At 36.9% G+C, this 20,665-nt stretch overlaps 3 protein-coding genes, 1 long non-coding RNA gene and 1 other non-coding gene across 9 annotated transcripts; 3 read left to right on the forward strand and 2 right to left on the reverse strand.

Annotated features, from left to right (window-relative positions):
- The first annotated feature begins 307 nt into the window (after positions 1-307).
- On the forward strand, positions 308-3,104 carry LOC137738976 (vacuolar-processing enzyme-like). The gene is made up of 10 exons (XM_068478448.2): positions 308-438; positions 667-864; positions 994-1,158; positions 1,247-1,403; positions 1,501-1,589; positions 1,717-1,916; positions 2,064-2,112; positions 2,203-2,391; positions 2,553-2,759; positions 2,849-3,104. Exons 2-10 carry the CDS (start codon positions 685-687, stop codon positions 2,996-2,998), a joined length of 1,386 nt encoding a protein of 461 aa, XP_068334549.2. The 5' UTR covers positions 308-438; positions 667-684; the 3' UTR covers positions 2,999-3,104.
- A 487-nt stretch (positions 3,105-3,591) lies between these two features.
- LOC137740064 (uncharacterized) lies at positions 3,592-7,993 on the reverse strand. The gene is given in 7 exon segments (XM_088700042.1): positions 3,592-3,917; positions 4,737-4,806; positions 4,897-5,079; positions 5,189-5,302; positions 6,127-6,264; positions 6,932-7,172; positions 7,239-7,993. Coding segments are annotated over 7 exon segments (1,332 nt in total). The 5' UTR covers positions 7,607-7,993; the 3' UTR covers positions 3,592-3,699.
- A 6,038-nt stretch (positions 7,994-14,031) lies between these two features.
- On the forward strand, positions 14,032-19,329 carry LOC148694218 (uncharacterized). 3 transcript variants are annotated; one of them, XR_015967061.1, is made up of 4 exons: positions 14,032-14,177; positions 15,591-16,290; positions 17,973-18,061; positions 18,892-19,329. It is a non-coding gene; the product is annotated as an uncharacterized LOC148694218 (long non-coding RNA). The 3 variants fall into 3 exon arrangements; XR_015967060.1 differs by having other exon boundaries at positions 17,976-18,061; XR_015967059.1 differs by having other exon boundaries at positions 15,591-18,061.
- LOC137740530 (kinase with adenine nucleotide alpha hydrolases-like domain-containing protein) lies at positions 14,222-19,721 on the reverse strand. 3 transcript variants are annotated; one of them, XM_088700766.1, is made up of 12 exons: positions 19,531-19,604; positions 19,171-19,408; positions 18,937-19,061; positions 18,520-18,641; positions 17,897-18,105; positions 17,764-17,812; positions 17,333-17,621; positions 17,087-17,188; positions 16,589-17,017; positions 15,511-16,266; positions 14,609-14,699; positions 14,222-14,510 (listed from the first exon to the last, which is right to left on the reverse strand). In XM_088700766.1, exons 2-12 carry the CDS (start codon positions 19,352-19,354, stop codon positions 14,497-14,499), a joined length of 2,370 nt encoding a protein of 789 aa, XP_088556892.1. In that variant the 5' UTR covers positions 19,355-19,408; positions 19,531-19,604; the 3' UTR covers positions 14,222-14,496. The 3 variants fall into 3 exon arrangements, with proteins under 3 accessions (XP_088556892.1, XP_088556893.1, XP_088556891.1); XM_088700767.1 differs by having other exon boundaries at positions 17,764-17,809; positions 19,171-19,721; XM_088700765.1 differs by having other exon boundaries at positions 19,171-19,611.
- Positions 19,383-19,487, forward strand: LOC148694219 (U6 spliceosomal RNA). Its single transcript, XR_015967101.1, has one exon. It is a non-coding gene; the product is annotated as a U6 spliceosomal RNA (small nuclear RNA).
- Positions 19,722-20,665: the final 944 nt, after the last annotated feature.

Raw genomic sequence — 20,665 nt, forward strand, 5'->3', positions numbered from 1 at the left:
AGATTTGAGGCTCCAAGCTGATGAGTTTACTTGACTGTGGTTAAGGGAAAGTTGAAATGCCTCTATGAGTAATCCTGGTTCCTAGTCCCAGTCACCCTCTTTAATAAGGGAAAAAAAAAATGTTATAACACGTAAATAGTAATATTCTCTGACGATGGTATTCCCAACAACACACAAAATTCCACGTCAAGGATCACAAAGTTGATAGACGAAAAATTTTAATTGGAGTGGAGTTATGAAACTAGTGATCATCAAGTTAAATACCCACTTCCTTCTCCTTCATCATGAGATTTGATCTGAACCCTTCATTTGAACCACAAGACATCTATAAATAGACTCCTTTTATTCATTAGAAGAGCATGTAAATTTAACTAGAGAGAGCTTGAGTGAAGTATTTTGAATCAATTTCTTTTGCAATTTCGCTGAGATATTGTTGGGGTAAGAGGAATTAGTCTCCCATTAAACACATTAATCTTCTAGCTTCATTTCCTTAATTTCTCATTGAAGTCCGAGCTTTAGAGGGTTTGTGATTCAATTTAAATATAGTGGTCATATTTCATGTATCACAACAAAAGTGATCTACGTTAGACTACGTATACTGCGTTATACGTACTTTAATTTTTTCGACTTCTAAGTTTTAAATCTAGCTCTACTATGTGTCTACAGGTGACCTTAATCTGCAGAATGGCTTGTGGAGCATTACTATTTGTTGCTTTGTTAAGTTTGATTGTTGGGAGCTGGTGCCTCCCAGAAAATGCAGAACTTAAAGATTTCGGTGGCCCTCCAAGTAACACTGAGAAAAAGGGAAATAGATGGGCTGTTCTAGTTGCTGGGTCAAATGAATACTACAACTATAGACACCAGGTTTAAGTTTGTCCAAATTTCATTATATATAGTATCGAGTAATATTATTTTGGTCTGATAAATTAAATCATATAAACATATGGTTAAGTTATGTTATTAATTATACAATTTATTAATTGTTTTATGCAGGCTGATATATGCCATGCATACCAGATACTGAAGAAAGGCGGACTGAAAGATGAGAACATCATCGTTTTTATGTACGATGATATTGCATACAACCCGGAAAATCCTAGAAAAGGTGTCATCATCAACAAACCAAATGGCCGTGATGTTTATAAAGGAGTTCCCAAGGTTTAACTTTTAGCATATATTGATTTAGTTTCTAGCTAGTACTTTGGTAGTTTAACATTGTCGAAATGGTGTATTTTTTTTAATGCAGGATTATACAGGAACTGATGTTAATTCAAACAATTTCTATAATGTTATTCTTGGAAACAAAAGTGCTCTCACTGGAGGGAGTGGCAAGGTTCTGCGTAGCGGTCCAAATGACCACGTTTTCATATATTATGCAGACCATGGTTCTGCAGGATTACTTGGTACAATGAAGGAAGAAATTTTTTAAAATTTTATTTTTCTATGAAATTAAATAAATACTGCATAGTTAACTGACATATGAATCTGTATTGTATTCAGCTATGCCTACTGATGGCGATTATGTTTACGCTAAAGATCTCATACGTGTCCTGAAGAAGAAGCATGCTTCTAGAGGTTTCAAAAGCATGGTATGAATTCCTACTTATATGAAGAAAAAGAAAATAGAATCAAGCGTCATTAAATTTTGAATTAATTTTTGGTGGATTTCATCAGTACCTTCTAAGGCTTTGATGCATTTATGTGGAAAAAAAATAGGTACTGTACGTTGAAGCTTGCGAGTCTGGGAGCATGTTTGATGGTATCCTTCCGAGAAATCTAAATATTTATGCTACTACCGCGGCAAATCCAGAAGAGAGCAGTTATGGAACGTATTGTCCTGGTGAAGATCCTTGTGTTGCTGAAGAGTATGGTACTTGTTTGGGAGACTTGTACAGTATTTCCTGGATGGAGGATTGGTAATGCAATGCTTTCCATTTTGAAGATTATTCTGTTCTAAAGAGTACATTACTTTCCAAGTTTCCAATATACTTTCAATCAAAGGCTCGTACTAATATTCTTTTGTTTTGGTGGCTATTGCAACATATTTTCACATTTGAGAGCAGTGACATAAGTGATTCGCGCAAAGAAACTTTGCAGCAGCAGTATGAAAGGGTAACATGCATATTGAATCTTATATCGTTATGTGTAATAATATTAGCAAAAATAAGAATTGTATATATGACCACGTCGGCTAAATTACAGGTTCGAAGAAGAACAAATAAATCTCATGTTATGCAGTACGGAGATATGAGTCGCAGACAGCAGTTCCTTGTCACTTACATGGGTGGATATCTTTCTAAACGTAGTACTTCCACCAGCAATATCTCTTCACCCTTAATCTCAAGGGCTGTTAACCAACGCGACACTACGCTTCACTATTTTCAGCACAAGGTTTCTGCTCTAAACTTGGATGTTTCTAACGACATATATACACTAATTTTAGTTTTTGCAGCAAAACAATGCCAAACTTTTCGGCTAGAGAAAGTTTTCATATAATTTGATAATGCAGCTCTGAATTCAAAATGTTTTTCTTATGATTATAAGTTCTTCAGTTGGGTAGAGCTCCGACTGGCTCTCGGGAGGAATTGGAAGCTCAAAAGCAGCTACTCGATGAAATTGCTCATCGGAAACATGTGGACGATAGCATACATAAACTAGGGGAGCTTTTGTTTGGACGCTGGGAGAGCTCAAACATGTTGATGAAGGTTAGGCCGCGAGGGCAACCTCTAGTAGATAACTGGGACTGCTTCAAGAAGCTTGTAAGTCCTCGATCTTTTAACTGTTTAAAGTACACCCAGTATACCTTTTTCTCTGAGATTTGGATATCGATCGGGTTCTTTCCGTGCAGTTGAAGATTTACGAGAAGTATTGTGGACATTTTTCTGCATACGGAATGAAATACACGCGAGCTATAGCCAACATGTGCAACGCTGGGATCACGGCAGAGAAAATGGTGGTGGCGTCTGATCAGACTTGTTCCAAGAAACCCCATGTTTAGAACTTCCTTTCTGATAATCAGATGAATTAATAAAAGGAAACTGGAAAAGAGTGGAGGATCACTACTAATTACTAAAAAAAAAGATTAATGAAACGGGAGTTTACTATACATTGAACATTACAACAAAATGTTACAAAACTGTGACAATTTATGGTTTATTGTTTACAAACTAAGAACATATCATCCTCGCTAATTAGAGTTGAGGCCAGTTGGTCAAGACTGCGTACCGACCTGCTTGCGCTCAAGTTTGAGTCATTGTTCCCGTAGATTAGAGTATAGCTTTGTCAAAACAGAAGATAGGCTCCTCTCACTGCATTATTGTCAAGCCAACATATCTCGTAAGCTAAACTCGATATTTCTCCCCTTTAGCACCCAGTATCTAGGTTTTATCCTTTTTTCCAATGAATAACTGAAGTACCTTGGATACTCCACCAAATCCGTCACCGGTTTCTCCATTGTGTTCACGAGGAATTCAAGCTTCGGACTCAAAACATCTTCAATGCTATACCCGAGTAAAGGAGAAAATTTGCGGACCATGAATGCAATACCCCTCCACGACAGCCCTTTCTTCATTAAATATTTCATCCTGCCCACCAAATTCTCCACATCAGTCCATGATACAACAGATTAATTCACATTTCACCAAGAGCCGGAGAATTTAAATTCTTTGAGCCGCAAATTTTAAATGAAATTAAAGAGCATTATCGAGGAAGTAAAGTTCTATCAGTGTCAGAGATGAGAAGCTCTGGATACTTTTTGATAACCCGAGGAAGGTGGGGTTCGGAAACACCGTTGCTAACAAGAAATTCCAGCTTCCTCTTGAGAGTTTTGCCAATGCTGGCGGCAAATATTTTGGGACAACACCCCAGTATGCTCCCAACTGTTTCTTTATCAAATCCTAGACCTTCCACGAATGAGACTACCAGTATAAAGCAGGAATACCAGTTAAAACTTAACTCCAAAGAATGTGGCACCTATGTACATTGCAGTCTCGTTCTCACAGACCCCAGGATCCAAGGAGATTGTGGTCACCCATCTTTTAATCTTAATCTAACAGTTGGTGGTTATCAACATTTGTTCTTGTACTTTCTCCTCCACTGTTGGATTAAGAAAAAACAGTAGGTAACCACAATTTCCTTGGACCATGGGGTCTAGGATAATAGGACTCATATACATGGTTCCCAAATCCTTCACAGAGACTGATAAAATGTATCCAAATGCTGCGTGTTGGATGAGATTTTCACTCCCTAAGGTGGGACCAACTTGAAAAGATGGGTGATTGGACTAGGTTTCATGACGACACGTAAAAGGTACACTACAAGCCGAACCTCCACAGTTTCCTTTCTTGGCCGTGTTCCCCATTCATCACCATAGTTGGAGCAACTTTACAATGACAGTAAGCGACAAGTCATATGATATGAGATTTGGTCACGGGGGATTTCAGGGTATTTAAAGTATGTATCGGTTTTAAGTTCTCTGAAGTATCTTGTTCAAAAATAAAATTAAACAAAGTTGAAGAATGTGTCACAGGGATTGCATATTGTGGACACTACTGCAGTCTACCATAAAATTCGCAAACTCAGCACGCACAAAAGGCATCTTAACGGTTTCAAATACAATAAATTCATTTTAAAATTTTGCATCACTTCAACTTATTCTTTTTATGGCCATTTCAAATACAATAATATTAGCTATAAAGCATGAAACCGAAAGACTAGAGTGTATGGCACTGAATTACCAAACAAATTCTTTGGTATCTCATCTTCAATATAAAACGGAAATTCATGAAACAGCCACACAAGTATTTTCTACACGAAAGATTTAAACAGGAAGATGTCATGAGGTAATATTCATGAATATAAGTAACAAACATATTTGTGAAAATATCAATAACCTACCTGAAGAAATTCTTGAGGTTTCCATATCAATAGCTGAGGACTTCTAGAGATAACCTGATCCAACTTCTTGTTTCTAATACCCAATTCACCAATTTCTTCGACCATCAATTTTAGCATGCTGGTTGAGCAACCCAAAATATGAGGCCAGCTTCTGATTGCACGGCCAACACTCAATTTTGGTACCTGTTATGAAACATAATTTCACATTTAGCATTTAGCTCAAAATAATCAACCAACATTTGTGTTGGAAAATTTGGCCAGAATCAAAATAGGACCCAAGGGGATACTGTACCTTCTCCAACTCAAAGAAAGAAGAAACCTCCTTGAAGTTCTCTTGAATGCTCATTGATAGAATCCATGGATATTTAATCAACATTCTGCCGACATCTTTCTCCTCCACACCAACCTGCACAAGAATACATGAAAAAGTGCTCAATCATAGGTATACAAAGGTGTCCAAATAATGTAGTGAAGTCCATTCTTGGTCTAAATGGTATACACCAAGAGAACAATGTATAAATCCAACTTCATAATCCTATTTTATCACAATTTACATATAATCTCTGTACATTTTGTTATGCTACTGATCGTAACATTTCATAATTCTAAAAGTACACATGTCCGAAGAAAAAATAAATCTCCAATGTGAGAACAAGGACACTAGAACCCACATAATTGCACAGTGAGATGGAGATCACGTATTTTATCATTAATAATGCTGCAGAAATAACCAATTCTTCAGTAACAGCATATTTGGAGTCCTATAAGTTACATAATGTTTCTGTGCATAAACTAAAATGAAGAGAAAGCAGAGCTGAAATTGGCAGTATCTCTTTAAAAGCAAGCACTCTTGTTTTGATGACTTTAATGTTACAAAAAATAACAGGTGGAAATAACAGAAATATGTTTCTCATTATTTCTCTAGGGACTCCAATATTTTCAAGATATTCCACAAAAGGCCTCACTTGAGGATCCAAGGACAACAAAAGAAGACGTGGAAAGGATTCAATTAAGCAACGGAAAGCAGAATCTCCAGAGCCCAACATATCCAGACCTCCACGCCTTGCTGTCTATAGCATGAAATGAAAAAACAACTAAAAACAAGATAAAGTGATCCGGACACACATGATGCACGTGAAAATGAATCTCTAAATAGCAAAGAAAAGAAATAAGAATAACTTGCATATAGACATTCATGCACTATAAAGATTTGAAAGAGACATACCAGACCTTTTCAAAAAAGGATAGGGTTTGTTGCAAGTCATCATCAATAGGAATTGATAAGTGCATCATCATACGACGTGCATTTTTCCCAGTAAGCCCCCCATCACTACTGTCAGAAAAGAATATTTTCTTCACATAGTTAACCTATAAGCAAATGTAAAATAAGAAACCATTCTGCCACAGATCTAAAAAATAATTTCACTTGTGGATTCATATGTTGATAATCAATACCAAATTCCTGCTCTTTATCCATTTCATAAAGGTTTCCAATTTTATAAGGTATATTGGTCCTAATTCAACTTGATTCCCGAATTTACAAACTCAAATGTAATTTGAATGATTTTCGTGTGCTTTGCCTGAAACTAATCAGGCTGCATATTCCCAAAGCTTGTAACATCATCTAATGTACCATTTCTCTCATGCTTCCCAGTGAGCACTGTTTACTACCTTAGAACAATATCAAGAAAGCACAATTATGTTAATAATGCAGAACCTCATACAACCTTGAACGAGTTTGCTTCACATTGTATGCCATATCGAAACCCCTTCTCAGGGAGCACATAGATTATTGTCTAGCATAGAATACGTAATAGCATAGTACATGATTAGAAATATTGATTTTTGATAAATAAAGATGTCATAGATAAGCCATAAAAAAATGATGAACATGTCATCACTTCTTAGTTCCTACAATAAGAATGTCATCACTTCCTACCCTATACAGTTTCACAATAACCAAAATCTCGATTACTATAAAAAAGACCAATAGATTGTCAACGAAACAAATAATAACGAACCAGAATGCCCTTACCTTCTCAATGAGCCCCGGAAGCGTCTCTGCAGATAAATGCCTGGCAACATTCATAGCCGAAGACAGACTCAACCCAACCGCACCCTCCAAAAACTCAACCTTTCCATTGCCACCTTTCTCCATAGCCAAATACCTCACCTTCGCTTTGAATCCCCCCTAATTCTCTCCCTCCTTCTCCCACTCTCCCCACATCCCCAGCTCATCCAACTCCACAACCCCATCAACCAACATCCACAAATACCTCGGCGAATTCGACGAAACAAAGGCGGCTTCCGCCTCAGAAGCCCCAAATAACATCCACAAATACCTCGGCGAATTCGACGAAACAAAGGCGGCTTCCGCCTCAGAAGCTCCAAATTCTTGAAGAAGCTCCAAAAGGGCTTCTTGGGCAGTTTTTATTTGCTCCGGTTGGTGGTCCGGTGGCAGCGCAGAGCTGTTGGGCGGCGCGGAAAACAGGGGGGCAGTGGAAATTTTGGTGGGTTTTGGAGGGTTTCCGGAAAAATTGGATCTTGGGTTTGTGGGTGAGGTGGAGTCTGAGAGTGAGAGTGGGGTTTGAGGGGTTGGGGGAGAAGGGGTGATGGGTTTGTGGGAGTGTTCGGTGACGAGGAAGTTATGGTGAAGGTTGTGGGGATTGAGGGGAATTTGGAGGAGGACATGGTTGGAGGAATTAAGCATCCATACATGGAAAGAAAGTCTTTTTCTTTCTTAAACCCTAAAAGCCTGAGGGTGTGTTTGTTTGACTTCCTTAGACTTCACTAGATTGGATTACACTAAAAATTAGGATAATCCTGTGATTGTTCCCTACCCGGACTAGTTTTAATGGTATTAAGAGGGACTTGCCCCAACAAAACAGCTCGCTAGTTGGTCTTAGCGAATCCCCTCGCAAAGCATAAGATTGCTAAGACCGTCTCAACTGGGTTCGCGTTCATCTCTTTCGCTTCATCAAGCGACTTCTCGATCTGACTACACAGCTCAGATTTGCGTTTCACAATCTGGGTATCTTCCATAGGCACTGCCTTGGGCTCATCGACCTCGATTCCAGACGGCATGGCCTTCGGGTGCGACTTTACCTCTGCTTAACGATTAATTGGGGTTTTAAATCCTTTTAAACTGTTTTGATTAGTTTTAGTTTGTGGGTTTCCTGTTCTTTGATCGACGGTGTTTTTACTTTTCTGGGTTTTCAATTTTGTGCAGTGGCTATTCATCTGAGAGCTACTGGTGATGCTCTTGTACTCAAGCAAGCCAAATTCGAGTTTTGCCTTTTGTGGTTACATACTTACAGTATGTATATGAATCTTGCAATTATCTTGCAACTTAGAATTCGAACAAGTTTAGAATTTTGATTGTGATTGATGGAGTTGTGTGAAAATATTAGCCCCTCAATTAGGAGGGCTAGGAATTGAACTAGAACTAGAAGTTAGTCCAACTTTTTAGTCCGACATCATATCAAACGTTTCACTAAGTTAATTCAACTTAGTTTAGTCTAAACCAATCCAACTTAATCGTTGAAACTAGACCAGTCTGAAATAATTTGGTACAACAAATACAATGGGTAACTCAAGAGAAAGCTCTCATCTTTTTCTTTTGGATTGAGCTAAAAGCAACTTTGACGGGACACGATGGTGGAATGAGACAAAGTTTGGGAAATCCAAATATAAGCGGTAAATCATTTACCTATGTAATTGTAACCTCATAATATGTTTTAAAAATATTTCAATATCATACAGAAATTTACATTTTAATTGCAATTTCGTATATTTGTTAGTTAAATTGTCACTTTTACGTTAAGTGATGTGTGACAATTACGAGTTCCACTCTTTTGTTGAAGTGGCATAAATAATAGAGAAATACCAAAAAATACGACATTATTTTAATCCTAATAGGATTTTTTGAATATGCACACGATATGCACATGTCATGCATGCACAACAATCAGACAAAAATATGATTTTTTGAATATGCATATGACATGCACAACAGTCGAACATAAATATGATTTTTCCTACGTCTTAAAATGTCCAAATTGCCCTCATATATAAATAGGTTATTTTCTTTTATTTTCTGATTTATCTCTTTCTACTCTCTCTTCCTCTCTCTCTCTTTCTCTATAATTGATATTTATTGGATGTTCTTAGATTAGCGAAAGATAATGGAAAACCTAGTTGGAAGATTTGATTTATTTGGAGATTGTTTGTGTTTGCTGATTGACCATTTTGAGAAATGAACACATTTATGTTCTTGCAGTTGCAAATTGGGGATTTCTTCCTCAAATAATGATCTTCTTCCCCAAATTCAAAAACCCAGTTGGAAGATTTGATTTATTTGGAGATTGTTTGTATTTGCTGATTGGCCTTTTTGGAAAATGAACACATTTATGTGCTTGTAGTTGCAGATTGGGGATTTCTTTCTCAAATCATCATCTTCTTCCCCAAATTCGAAAACCCAGTTATAAGATTTGATTTATTTAGAGATTGAAAACCCAGTTGGAAGATTTGATTTATTTGGAGATTGTTTGTGTTTGTTGATTGGCCTTTTTGGAAAATGAACACATTTATGTGCTTCTAGTTGCAGATTGGGGATTTCTTCCTCAAATCATCATCTTCTTCCCCAAATTTGAAATCTCATTCAAAACCCATCTGGGTCAAAACCAATCTGTAATCCAAAAAAAATTCAGATGTTGAAGAAAATCCATTATGAAAAACTGAAGACACCATTTTTTCTTCTGCGATCTCTTTTTCTCCTCCGCCGATGAACTTCTTCTCCCTCTAAGTTCAAAGAAAATCCCAAATTTATTATCTGTATCAATACGTGCAACAACGTCAGTTTGGTTGTGGACGTGCATCGAGCAATTAACAGCATTAAGGATATGTGGGGGTCTAGATTTCAAAAATCCTTTAGAGATCTGTAGTTTACAAATCTTTGACCTGAACCTATATTCTAGAAATCCCATTAAAAATCATCTATTTCCTGTAACATGCACATAATATGCTCACAGATATGAGCCAACCGAAAAACCCAGAGCTCACAACTCTCTCTTCGAAATTAGAAAAATGGCGTCATCACCTGTGATGTCACCACCATATACATTATATGCACATCACATGTATAATACCTACACATAACTGGAGATCAGGCAACTAGCTGTTTTTCGCATTAATAAGAAACTTTAATGGCAATCTATTGGTATAATGGATACAATTAAAACATAATTGTCATGTATATAAGTTACAATGGTAGTTTGAAAAGTCTTGTTATGTATATCAACCACCGGTTAACCGTGCATGTGGAAAACATGATACTCATTGTCGTTGGACGCGCATGACCCTTAATGTCCTCTAAGCTTTTTCTTAATTTTGTATTTCGCCAAGCCCAACTAGGTTATGGTCATACTCGCTAAATTCTGGGACCCAACACACATCCATTATAACTAGTGAACATTCCTGTTTCTTATATTAAGTTGTAGCCATGCAAACTATATGCACACCATATGCACATTACGGAAAAGTTTTTACAAATTTCTGCAATTAGACACTTGAACTAGAAATTGTTTCATCTCAGTTTTGTAGCACATAAAGTTTATTCAGGAACCCATAGGCCCTAACATGAAACACAAACACTAATTGAACTTCAAAGTATTAATTCATCCCATAAACAATCCATTTATTCCCTAAATCATTGATGTAGAAACTTGGAACTACCTTACTATGCATGATGAAACTTCAGTTGCTGGAAAAAATGAAACTTTTCAGCCAAAACAGAAAATATGGTACAAAACGCAACTCACTCCTCTCACCTTTCTCTCACATCCTTTTGTTCGAAATCAAAGGTATGAGGTCAACCCAAAACCTAACTCACTATTCTCACCTCTCTTTGGACTTCCCTCTCCTCAAAATCCGAGCTCAACCCATAAATCCAGAGCTTACAAAGCTTTCTCCACATCCTTGTCTTCCAAATGAGAAAAGTGATGCAACAGGATGATGATTTTTAGTATTTATATATGGGTATATTAGTAATATCGGTTTTGTGCATGGTAAGCATGGCTTGTGCATGGCTAGTTTTTCCCATTTCTGTCCCATGATTAAGAAAATGTCATATTTATGGGTATTTCCCTAAATAATATGCCACATAGGACAAAATATAATATATATATATATATATATATATTTTTTTGAAATGTTAATTTTAGAAGGAAAAGTTTTTAAAAATATAACTTCTAACATTAGCTGACAAGTCACTTAATGTTACGGTCAATGATATTTCTCTTCATTTGTAAGTAAGAGATCTTAGATTCGATTATCGTCAAAGGCAAATTTGAACCACATTAAGCTTAGATCACTCCACCATTCCCTTAGTGTAGATAATATCATTTGTTAAAAAAAAAAAAAAATTAGCTGACGAGAGTGAGATGGTTGGCTGAGCAAACGAGAGAGTAATAGTTGTTTGATGAAATATTAAATGATTTGAAATAATTTATAACAATTAAATATTTTATTAGTTGTTTGGCCATGCGACACAAATTGGCAGTCACGTCAGTAGAAATGTGGAACCCATTGTCACCGCGTCATCATTTAACAGCTAACTTAACAGATAGTTTAACGGTTGTATAAAATTAAAATAAAATAATAACTAAATGTATGAGACAGTGGCAGATTCGAGATTTTAACATCGTGTTGTCTCAATATAAGCTCAAAAAAAATTGGATGAAAATAACATTGAAAAAGTAAACAATAACCTACAACTTTTCATTCATAATCTTTATACAAACAACATGACAAGGTACAGAGACAAAACTTATCCATTATGAGTTTTCATACTCTAAAAACGTGTCATGATAGTTTCATTGTCAATACAAAAAAAACATATTTCTCAATGTAAATAACTAAGCTATCATTTAACCATTGATCTCTATTTTGTTACAGAGTGGAAAGCTATCATTTAACCATTGATCCCCATTTTGTTATAGAGTGGACTCTTAAGGATATTCATGGCAGAAAATGCTCCCTCCACTGATGCAGTTGCAACCAGTAAAACCAAAACCAATTCAATAAGTAAATACACATATTGGTTGAGCTTGAGAATAGGGATAGGCTGATAACCAATTAGAAATTAGTTTTGGTAGGAAATGAATCCTCTCCAGATCCCTTGCTCCTAATCCACCAAGTCTGAGGATCCAAACAATTGAAATTTGATCCAATAGTTACAAACAAGGGCCTACTTTAAAAGTTATAATAAATTTAGCCGTTGTATCAAATTTCAATGACCCGAATCTCTAAACTTGGTGGATTAGGTGGAAGGGATCCGGAGAGAATCATTTTCCGTTTTGGTAAAGTGAAGTAAAGTAAAATGAGGATATGTTTGGACAAAGGGAAATTGAAATTTGTGTCTAACCTTACCAAACGAGGCTATATGTTTTATTTTTTAAATGGTTCGAACTTCAAATTGAAATTGGTGAACTGCTAGTTACTGCTCTCTCACGTGGATCAAAGCCTCACAAATGGCTATGCTTTAATGTTTTTTAAATGACTTGACTTAAAATGACGTTGTTTTGTACAAGTAATCTTTAAAAAAGTCTTTTTCTTTCTCCTTCTGTTTGCAGAACCTGCACTGCAATCTGCACCCATTCCTGCACTTATCCTCCACCACAGCGTAGACTTGGGTGGCCCTCGGAGGTCTTCATAGCCACTTATCCGAACTTTCGGGTGGTCTCAGAACCACCCCGGTCCTTTAATAATCCACTTCTGGTATGAGAATGAAATGTTTTAAAAATATTTCAAAAAAATTGTACAATTGCACCCAAACTTGATGGAGGAAAATATAATTTACCCAAAAAAAAAAAAAATTTGGGTAAATTACATTTTACCACCTCAAGTTTCGGGTCGATTTCAATTCCTTACAACATTTTAAAAACATTTTACTTTCCTACCTCAAGTGTTATTTTATTTCAATAATAGACATTCATTACATTTTCTATCCATTGATCCATAAAAAATTGACGTGGCTGTTACATTTGTGCCACGTGGTTGCCAAATTTATGCCACGTGACAAAATTTTATTTTATTTTTTATTACCGTATTGGGAGAAAAAAAAAATTGAAAACCAAGAAACCCATAAGCTTCATCCCCTGCCTCCTTCCCTCCCTACACCTTTCATCCTTCCCTTCCACGCCCCTTCCTTCCTCCCTGCACCCTTCATCCCTTCCTTGCCATGGACCAAACATTACAAATCCCTACAATTCCACGTGCCATGGCTTGAAACAAAACCTAGCAAATCCAAATCCAAAAACCCATTTAAAAAAAAAAAAAAAAAAAAAGACAGTTGAAACCCAGAAACCCATTCCCCTCGACCCTCCTCCACTCTCCTCACTCTCTTTCTCGAACACCAAACCCCCCAGATCCAAAAACCATTTCACCCGCCATAGTCTCATAGCTCCCACCACACCAACAATGGCAGTGACGGACTTCTTCGTCGGTGAGATCATGAGAGAGCACCTGAAAAGTTTATTCACCATCTCCTGCAAGTCATGCCACAGCAGAGGATCCGCCAAGGAACTCAAAACCTCAATTGAGCAGCTCCTCCCTATAATCCAAGAAATCAAGTACTCTAGCGTCAAGCTATCGGCCGAACGGCAGTTCCAGCTCTACTGCATGTCGGAAGTTCTCCAGAATGGCCTCGACAACATGATTTTTGGGAGGGAGGATTTGAGGGTCGGTGGGAGTAGTGGGATTGGGTTGTAGGGAAATGGGGAGGCTCGAGAGGGAGAAGAGAAGTGGGGTTATGGGTTTTTAGGTGTTTTTTTTTTATTTTTATTTTTATTTTTCCCAATAGGGTAATAAAAAATTATTTTTTTGTCATGTGGCATAAATTTGGCAATCACGTGGCACAAATATGGCAGCCATGTCAGCTTTTGACAGATCAATGGATGAAAAATGTAACGGATGTATGATATTGAAATAAAATAGTACTTGAGGTATGAAAGTGAAATGTTTTAAAAATGTTGTAAGGAGTAAAGTGTAATTTACCCAAAAAAAATTATTGCATTGTAAGGCCCTCAAAATGTAAATGGGGCCAGGTATGTGCAGCCCATTAAGGGAAACAGAACATGGGCCGGGTTTTGCAAAAACAAGGATGAAGCTTTTCTCCCATGTCGAATTCTGGTTGCAATTTCAAAACTTTTTCCTTTTTCTTCAGAAATGTTTATTCACCATTTGATGTCTGTACAGAAAATTGGAGCAAAAATTGAGGACCTGTAAGTAATTTTCGATTTCTTGGTCTTTTTATTTTACAAGCATATTTTGAATTTGCACATTTCATTACTCATCAATCATCATTGTTCATAAATTGTAAATATTTACATGTAATGCCAATCATATTTACATGACAACTGGAACAAAGTTTCAGGCTGGAAGAGAATTTGAATTTAAAAAAAAAAAAAAATCCAAACATTCTGGGATCCAAAATTTCAATCGAAAAAAGAAAAATTGAGTAAAAAAAAGCGTGACAATTATTCTAATGAGGTCACTGGAGCAATGTTACATCTGGAACTCACAGAAACTTGCAATCAATATTTATGCAGTTGTCCCTATGAAGGAAAAGTAAATCGAAAAATAATTAAAATTCAGTTCTTCATAATTTGTTGCCAAAGATTATTTGTCAGTCTAGAGTTTATGGTGTCTATACCTGCTTCTTCTGCTTGCATTTCTGATTGTGAAGATGTGCTCGACTGGCTCTTTGAGGTTTCCGAATTCTTGAGCTGTGGATCGCTTACTTCCTGCAGAAGATGTGCTTTTGTCAGTATTTTAGTTAAATTTGATGATCATTTTAAGAAGTTACAGTTGCTATTGGTTTTTATGGCATTGGAATACTAACTTAGGCCTCGTTTGGTGTCTAAGATTGAATCTGATTGGATGATTCGCTTGATTATGTGTATGTTGAACGAAGAAATGGCTGTTAACTTCATTGCTTCCAATCCATAAATAAAATGGTAAGATTTGGAGGATACGTTTTGATCATGCCTAATCCATCGTCTACCTTCAACTTGGACAAAATTGGAAGTTTCATCCATTTCTTCCTTCAACATGCATTGATTCCAAAGAGCTGCCCTATCCAATCTAATCCTCTACACTTAATTTGCAATACCAGGAAACTTTAGGGAAGGCTGGGAGTTTATATTTAAATTTTCATGGGTAGACTTAGGGCTGGTTTGGTATTGTTGTGCTTTGAAAAAAAGTTGCTTCTGCTGTGCTGTGAGAATAAGCAGCTGTGAAATAAAGCAGCAAAGTGTTTGGTAAACTTTTTTGTAAAAGTGCTTTTGAAAAAAAAAAAAAACAGTATTATAGTGTTTGGTAAACTTTTATGTAAAACAGATGTGAAAAAAAGCTAGTTTTTCAAAGTTGGGTTTTGCAGCTTCTTGTTTTTGGCTTTTTTTCACCCAAAACTGTGAAAAAAAGCTGAAGCTGAATGTTTACCAAACACAAAAACAGCTCCTGGCTTTTTTTGATACCAGCTTTTTTCAGAATCACCTACCAAACCAGGCCTTATGCAACTAAATGCTTCTGAACTTTTCGGTTTTCTTGACTTACTTGTTGATCGGCAACACGACTATGATTAGGAGAAGGGCCATCATTGCTTCCTAATAACTTGTGGTTCATCTTTTCGTCAGCAAGTTCTCTCAGTTTATTCAGTTCTGGCAGTATCACAGTGCCAAGATCCGGCCTGTCCTTCCTTCTAAGTTCTGCACATTGGACTGCTAGCTTTGCCAAGCTCAAGGCTTCTTCATATGGCCAATCAGGCACAGATGGGTCCAGCATCTCCGCGAATGTGCCCTTTTCAATTGCACTTTCGACATGGTGAGCCAACCCCATAGGTGGTCTGTTTGTTACCAATTGAAGAAGCATAATGCCTAAGGAGTATACATCAGATTTTACACCAAGCATACCTGTCTGCTGATACTCAGGATCAATATAGCAGAATGTTCCGGCTGTTGCTGTCATGAGGCACTGCGTCACGTTTTCAGCAACAGCTGGGACAAGTCTGGCCAGTCCGACATCACTAATCTTGCTCACATAGTTGTGATCTAGCAAAATGTTGCCCGGCTTGAGGTCACGGTGCACCAAGGGCTCCGGCTTCGTCTGGTGAAGAAAGAGTAGGCCTGTGGCAATCTCAGCTGCAATGCGGAACCTAAGTTGCCAAGACAAAGCTGGAGTGTTCCTTTTTCTTGAGAGACAGTCGTCTAAGCTTCCATTCGCCATGTATTCATAGGCTAGAATGCCGTACTCTGGGCAGGCTCCAAGAAGCAGCACCATGTTGGGATGTCGAATGGAGCTAAGTATGTCGATCTGCATCAAATCATGAAAGAAGAGGTTAGACATAAATTTTTCGATATCATATATTTTTACCATATAGCTTTGTAGGATGTAATTTAGAACCAAATGTAAGATAATAAAGCATGTTGTAATAGAAAAAACATGTACAAACATGTTCAACTCGTCACAAAAATATTACATTGTCGGATAAGCTAATTTCATTCGGAAATCTTTGTCCTTTGCATGGAGTTCACTCCTTATACTTACCTTTTCCAATGGAATTCTTTTCAGCACAAAACCAAGGTAAAGAAAATTAACGAATCATGATAGCTAATCAAGATTCTCAGTCCCTTACCTCTTTCTGAAACTGTGACCTTCCTTGAGCAGCATCCGGGCGCAATACCTTGACTGCAACTGGCGTGTGATTAAGATAGCACTTATAGACAGGACCATAACCTCCTTCCCCAACTTTTCGAGATGGTAAAAAGTGTTCTGTTGCTTCTTCAATCTCCTCAATGGAATACCTCCTATACTTGTCATCAGTGTGGGCTAGATTTGACAATAGCTTCCTCATGTCCTCTGCTTCTCTAAGAGCCTTACTTTCTGCGTTTACCCGTTTATTTGACTCAAATTCTGCAATTCTTTTAGCTGCATCAGCTGCTTCCATGGCTGCCTTGCACCTAGCTTTTTCTTTCTCTGCAACTGCCAGTGCTGCTTCTTGACCCAGTCGTGCCTCCTCAAGTTTTTGTTCCTCTTCAGCCCTCCAGCTGTGCAACTTCATTTCCTGTCGTGGACGTAAATTTAAATGGAATCTTGAAAAAAATTGCAGAAAGCAAATCTGACTGGCACTCACTTTCTGTTTAGCTGTAATTGCTTCTCTGCATGCTGTACTGTACATGTCCATTGTTTGCTTCAGCTCTAGCTTTAGCCTCCTCATCTCCGATTCTACTTCATCCTACGTCAGTTTAATAAATGCAGTGCAAAAATCATCTAGATAATGTGAAAGGAAGGATATTTGAACAAAAATGTTGAGAAAGTGATGATGGTGAAAACAATCATCATATAAGATGTAAAAGGTTTGAGATTTTCGGTTGCTTACCAGGTTCTGTGATGACCATGATGATGATGTTCGGCTGCTTTCATGTGAAACTGATGAGAAATCTTGCGGAAAATTGAGTTCCGCAAACTTAGGTCCTAGGCGCATTGATCCAAAGCTTTGGTCTGAGCTGGTAGATAGCCGCCCTCGGTCCATATAGTCATACATCACAGAAGAAGCTCGGTCAGTGCTCGCCCTGTCAGAGCTTATAAATGATATGTCACTTTCCGATTCTGAGAACCCTCCACCAATCATTCCATTACTAAAACCTCCTCCTCTTGCATATGCGTATCTGTTTCCAATCAAGATGGTGATCAGTTTTCTCAGTATATTGGCATCAATACTCACTACGCATAACAACATAGTACAAAGAGATTGTCTGCTCATCACATCATATTGTATCTCAAAAAAAGGTTTAGCATGCTACGGCTTACCTGGTTGCTTCATCTTGCAAGTTACGAGGCTTGAACGATGGTCTGGCTGCTGGATGTAAAGGATCAAAATAATAATTTTAGTACTCAACCAAACTTGGTTTTCAAGAAAGCTTAATAACCAAGAGAAACAAACCTTTCAAGTACATATTTTGTTTAGGTGTTTCAGCTGCTTTAGCACTTTGCTGATTTAATGCCTCTATTTGGGCAAGTAGCGGAGAACTGTGAGGTGCTGGACGAGAAGCATGTCGTTCTGAATTGATTTTCCCTTTGGAGATGACATATATGGTGCAGAAATCAGGTGCCCCTTTTGATACACTGCTTGGAATACTTGATGACTTGAATCTGAATGAGTAAATCATCGATTTTTAAGCCCACTGATTGAGTCTACACAAGCTATAGCATGGATAAACGTGTCTGTATATATTGGGTTTACACGTACTATAGCATCATTAAAATGTGTAATATTGCCTTGTGAATTCCATCATGAAATTGCCAATTCTGTGCTTATATGAGAGTGAAATACATTAACCATGACAGTTTGAAAACAATCAACGTGTTCCTGCTCGAATCAGCATCATGCTAATATTTTACGGAATATTGAGTGACAATATTTCATTGATAAATAGTGTGATTCTTCCCTCCTGGATAATGCTTTTTCTTGTTGTAACATTTTGTTTCATTGTCATTCTTTGCATTATCTTGGTGGAAATGTTAAGAAAATGTTAATAAAAGTAAAACATTAGACAATGCAATTACCTTATAAATCCATGCTTTGATGGAGCTCCCAGAACCAAAGTCTCAATTGCAGCATAGGAAACATACTCTGTTAGTGCTTTTGGTATATCTGAGTCTTCAAGTATGATATCGAGGCAGTTCATCTGAAAAAAAAAAATTTGCACGACATGAGCATTCAGTCGAAAAGTAAGAAAGATACAGTTATATGAAACTATGAATCGTAAGAAATGCGATGATAATTCCTTCTGCCCAAAAGGGTACATTTATTTGATTTTTAAATGATGGTATGTACTTTTTAAGACATGCTTTGATATGCATTCACTACAATATATGATAATGCATAAGAAATTTTAGGGTTGTAATCCAAAAAATTTAATAAAGCATTTAATGCAGGTTGGTCATAGAAAAAGCTTTCGAAGGAAGAGCTCCGAAACCTACATCCTTACGAGTACAATAGCAATGGAAGGTAACGAACAGATCCTTGGCCATCTTTTCGAGTTGCTGTTTGCGCGGGGATTGAGACGGATTGTTCATATTGCATACAACAGCATTGTTTCCAGCCACTGCACCCATAAAAAAAAAAAGAAAAAAAAAAGCTGTATCATTGCCTTCCATTGAAAAGTAATTTTTTAGCTAGCTTTAGAGAGAGAGAGAGAGAGAGAGAGAGATTACAGGGGCAAACTGATGATGCCTTCTGAACATGTAGTAGAATGACAGTTTGGCCCCTGGTGAGAACATGTTCAGCAGCCCATCTGAGTGCATTTTGGCTCCCTTTCTGATTGTCTATGGCAACTGCCACCAATCCATTTCCTCCTGCTTCCTTCTTTGCTCCATTTCCTTTTTTTGCATTCCACATTTTCTCCAAATCCTCTTAACTATGAAAAATAGAATGTTTCTAGGTCCGAGAATACTAGAATGATACAGAAAAAAATTAGCATGACCTCTACACAAAGATGACATGCATAAATCAAGAAGGTTTATAGGATACAAACAAATCAGGTAGAAACTCTACCATGATGCGTAAAAACTAACCTAGAGATCTTTGAGGCCTAAAACCTGTTGTTCCTAATTAAACAAATATAAACATAAAAATAAATGGAAAAACTACTATAGAATTTAGGGTTTACAAGAACTTATGAGGCACAATAGGCACAGGAGTTTTCACATTTCTTTGGTCTTCTTTTTCTGTTCAGAAGCTGGCCGTTTTTCTATTTCGGGTTTTCAAATAGAAGCCTCACAATTCAGATAATAATGAAAAAAAAAACAGCAAAGTATGTGGAAGCCTCACGATTGAGAGAGTTGCTGCCAAAACTAGAAGATCAAAGCATAGGCCATGGATAAATCCCCCTCTCACAAAGTGCTATTTTTATGTTATGATATATCTAGGGTACGGACTTGAATTTTGGATTTTTTTTAAGCTAACCACTATAAAGATCTCGATTATTTCTCTCCTTATGTATCCTATTTGGTTAAACTTGGAGTAGTAACTATCTTTTTTCCGAAGAGTAGTTTCTATCTTTCACGTATAAGTTATCTTCACAAAGAGTTTTTTTGGTCAACAGTAAAGGGTAATTCATGCAGCAAGATAGCTCTTTACCATGAGTAATTTTACCGATTTGAATATTATTGAAACAAACCAATATTTATTGAAATATTAATCAATATAATTGTTGAATCACAAAACAAATCACAATTTATATCAAATAGTTCTACTTCTAATTGAATCTAAACCTTGCATAAAACTCCACATCTATTGGTTGCACTAAGGACAATATTGATGCGATTAGTGTAGTATAATATCAGCATGTAGTATGTACTACTAATATAGACATTTCCTATTTTGACACTTTGGTTTCAACCTTCTTGCCCACGCGTGCGAAAGATATGTTTTTTTCAATCATGACGTCCATGATGGAGTCAGAAATTTACAACGATGGGTCATAAAATTGAAGCTTCCAAAAAATGATTATACTTTGCATATAATTCCCAATTTATAATATTTTTTTTCCTGCAAAAAATTCATTCCCAATCAATTAATCAATACAAAATCCTAAAACTTCACAATAAGCCCAAGATGAGAAAATATTGATACGATTAAGATTCCGTGATACAATCAAGTGCAATGAAGGTAGGCTAATCGAACTTGAATACCGGAAAAACTTTGAAT

This window comes from Pyrus communis, chromosome 9 (genome assembly GCF_041283825.1).
Source record: "Pyrus communis isolate YQ-2024b chromosome 9, ASM4128382v1, whole genome shotgun sequence".
Lineage (NCBI taxonomy): Eukaryota > Viridiplantae > Streptophyta > Magnoliopsida > Rosales > Rosaceae > Pyrus > Pyrus communis.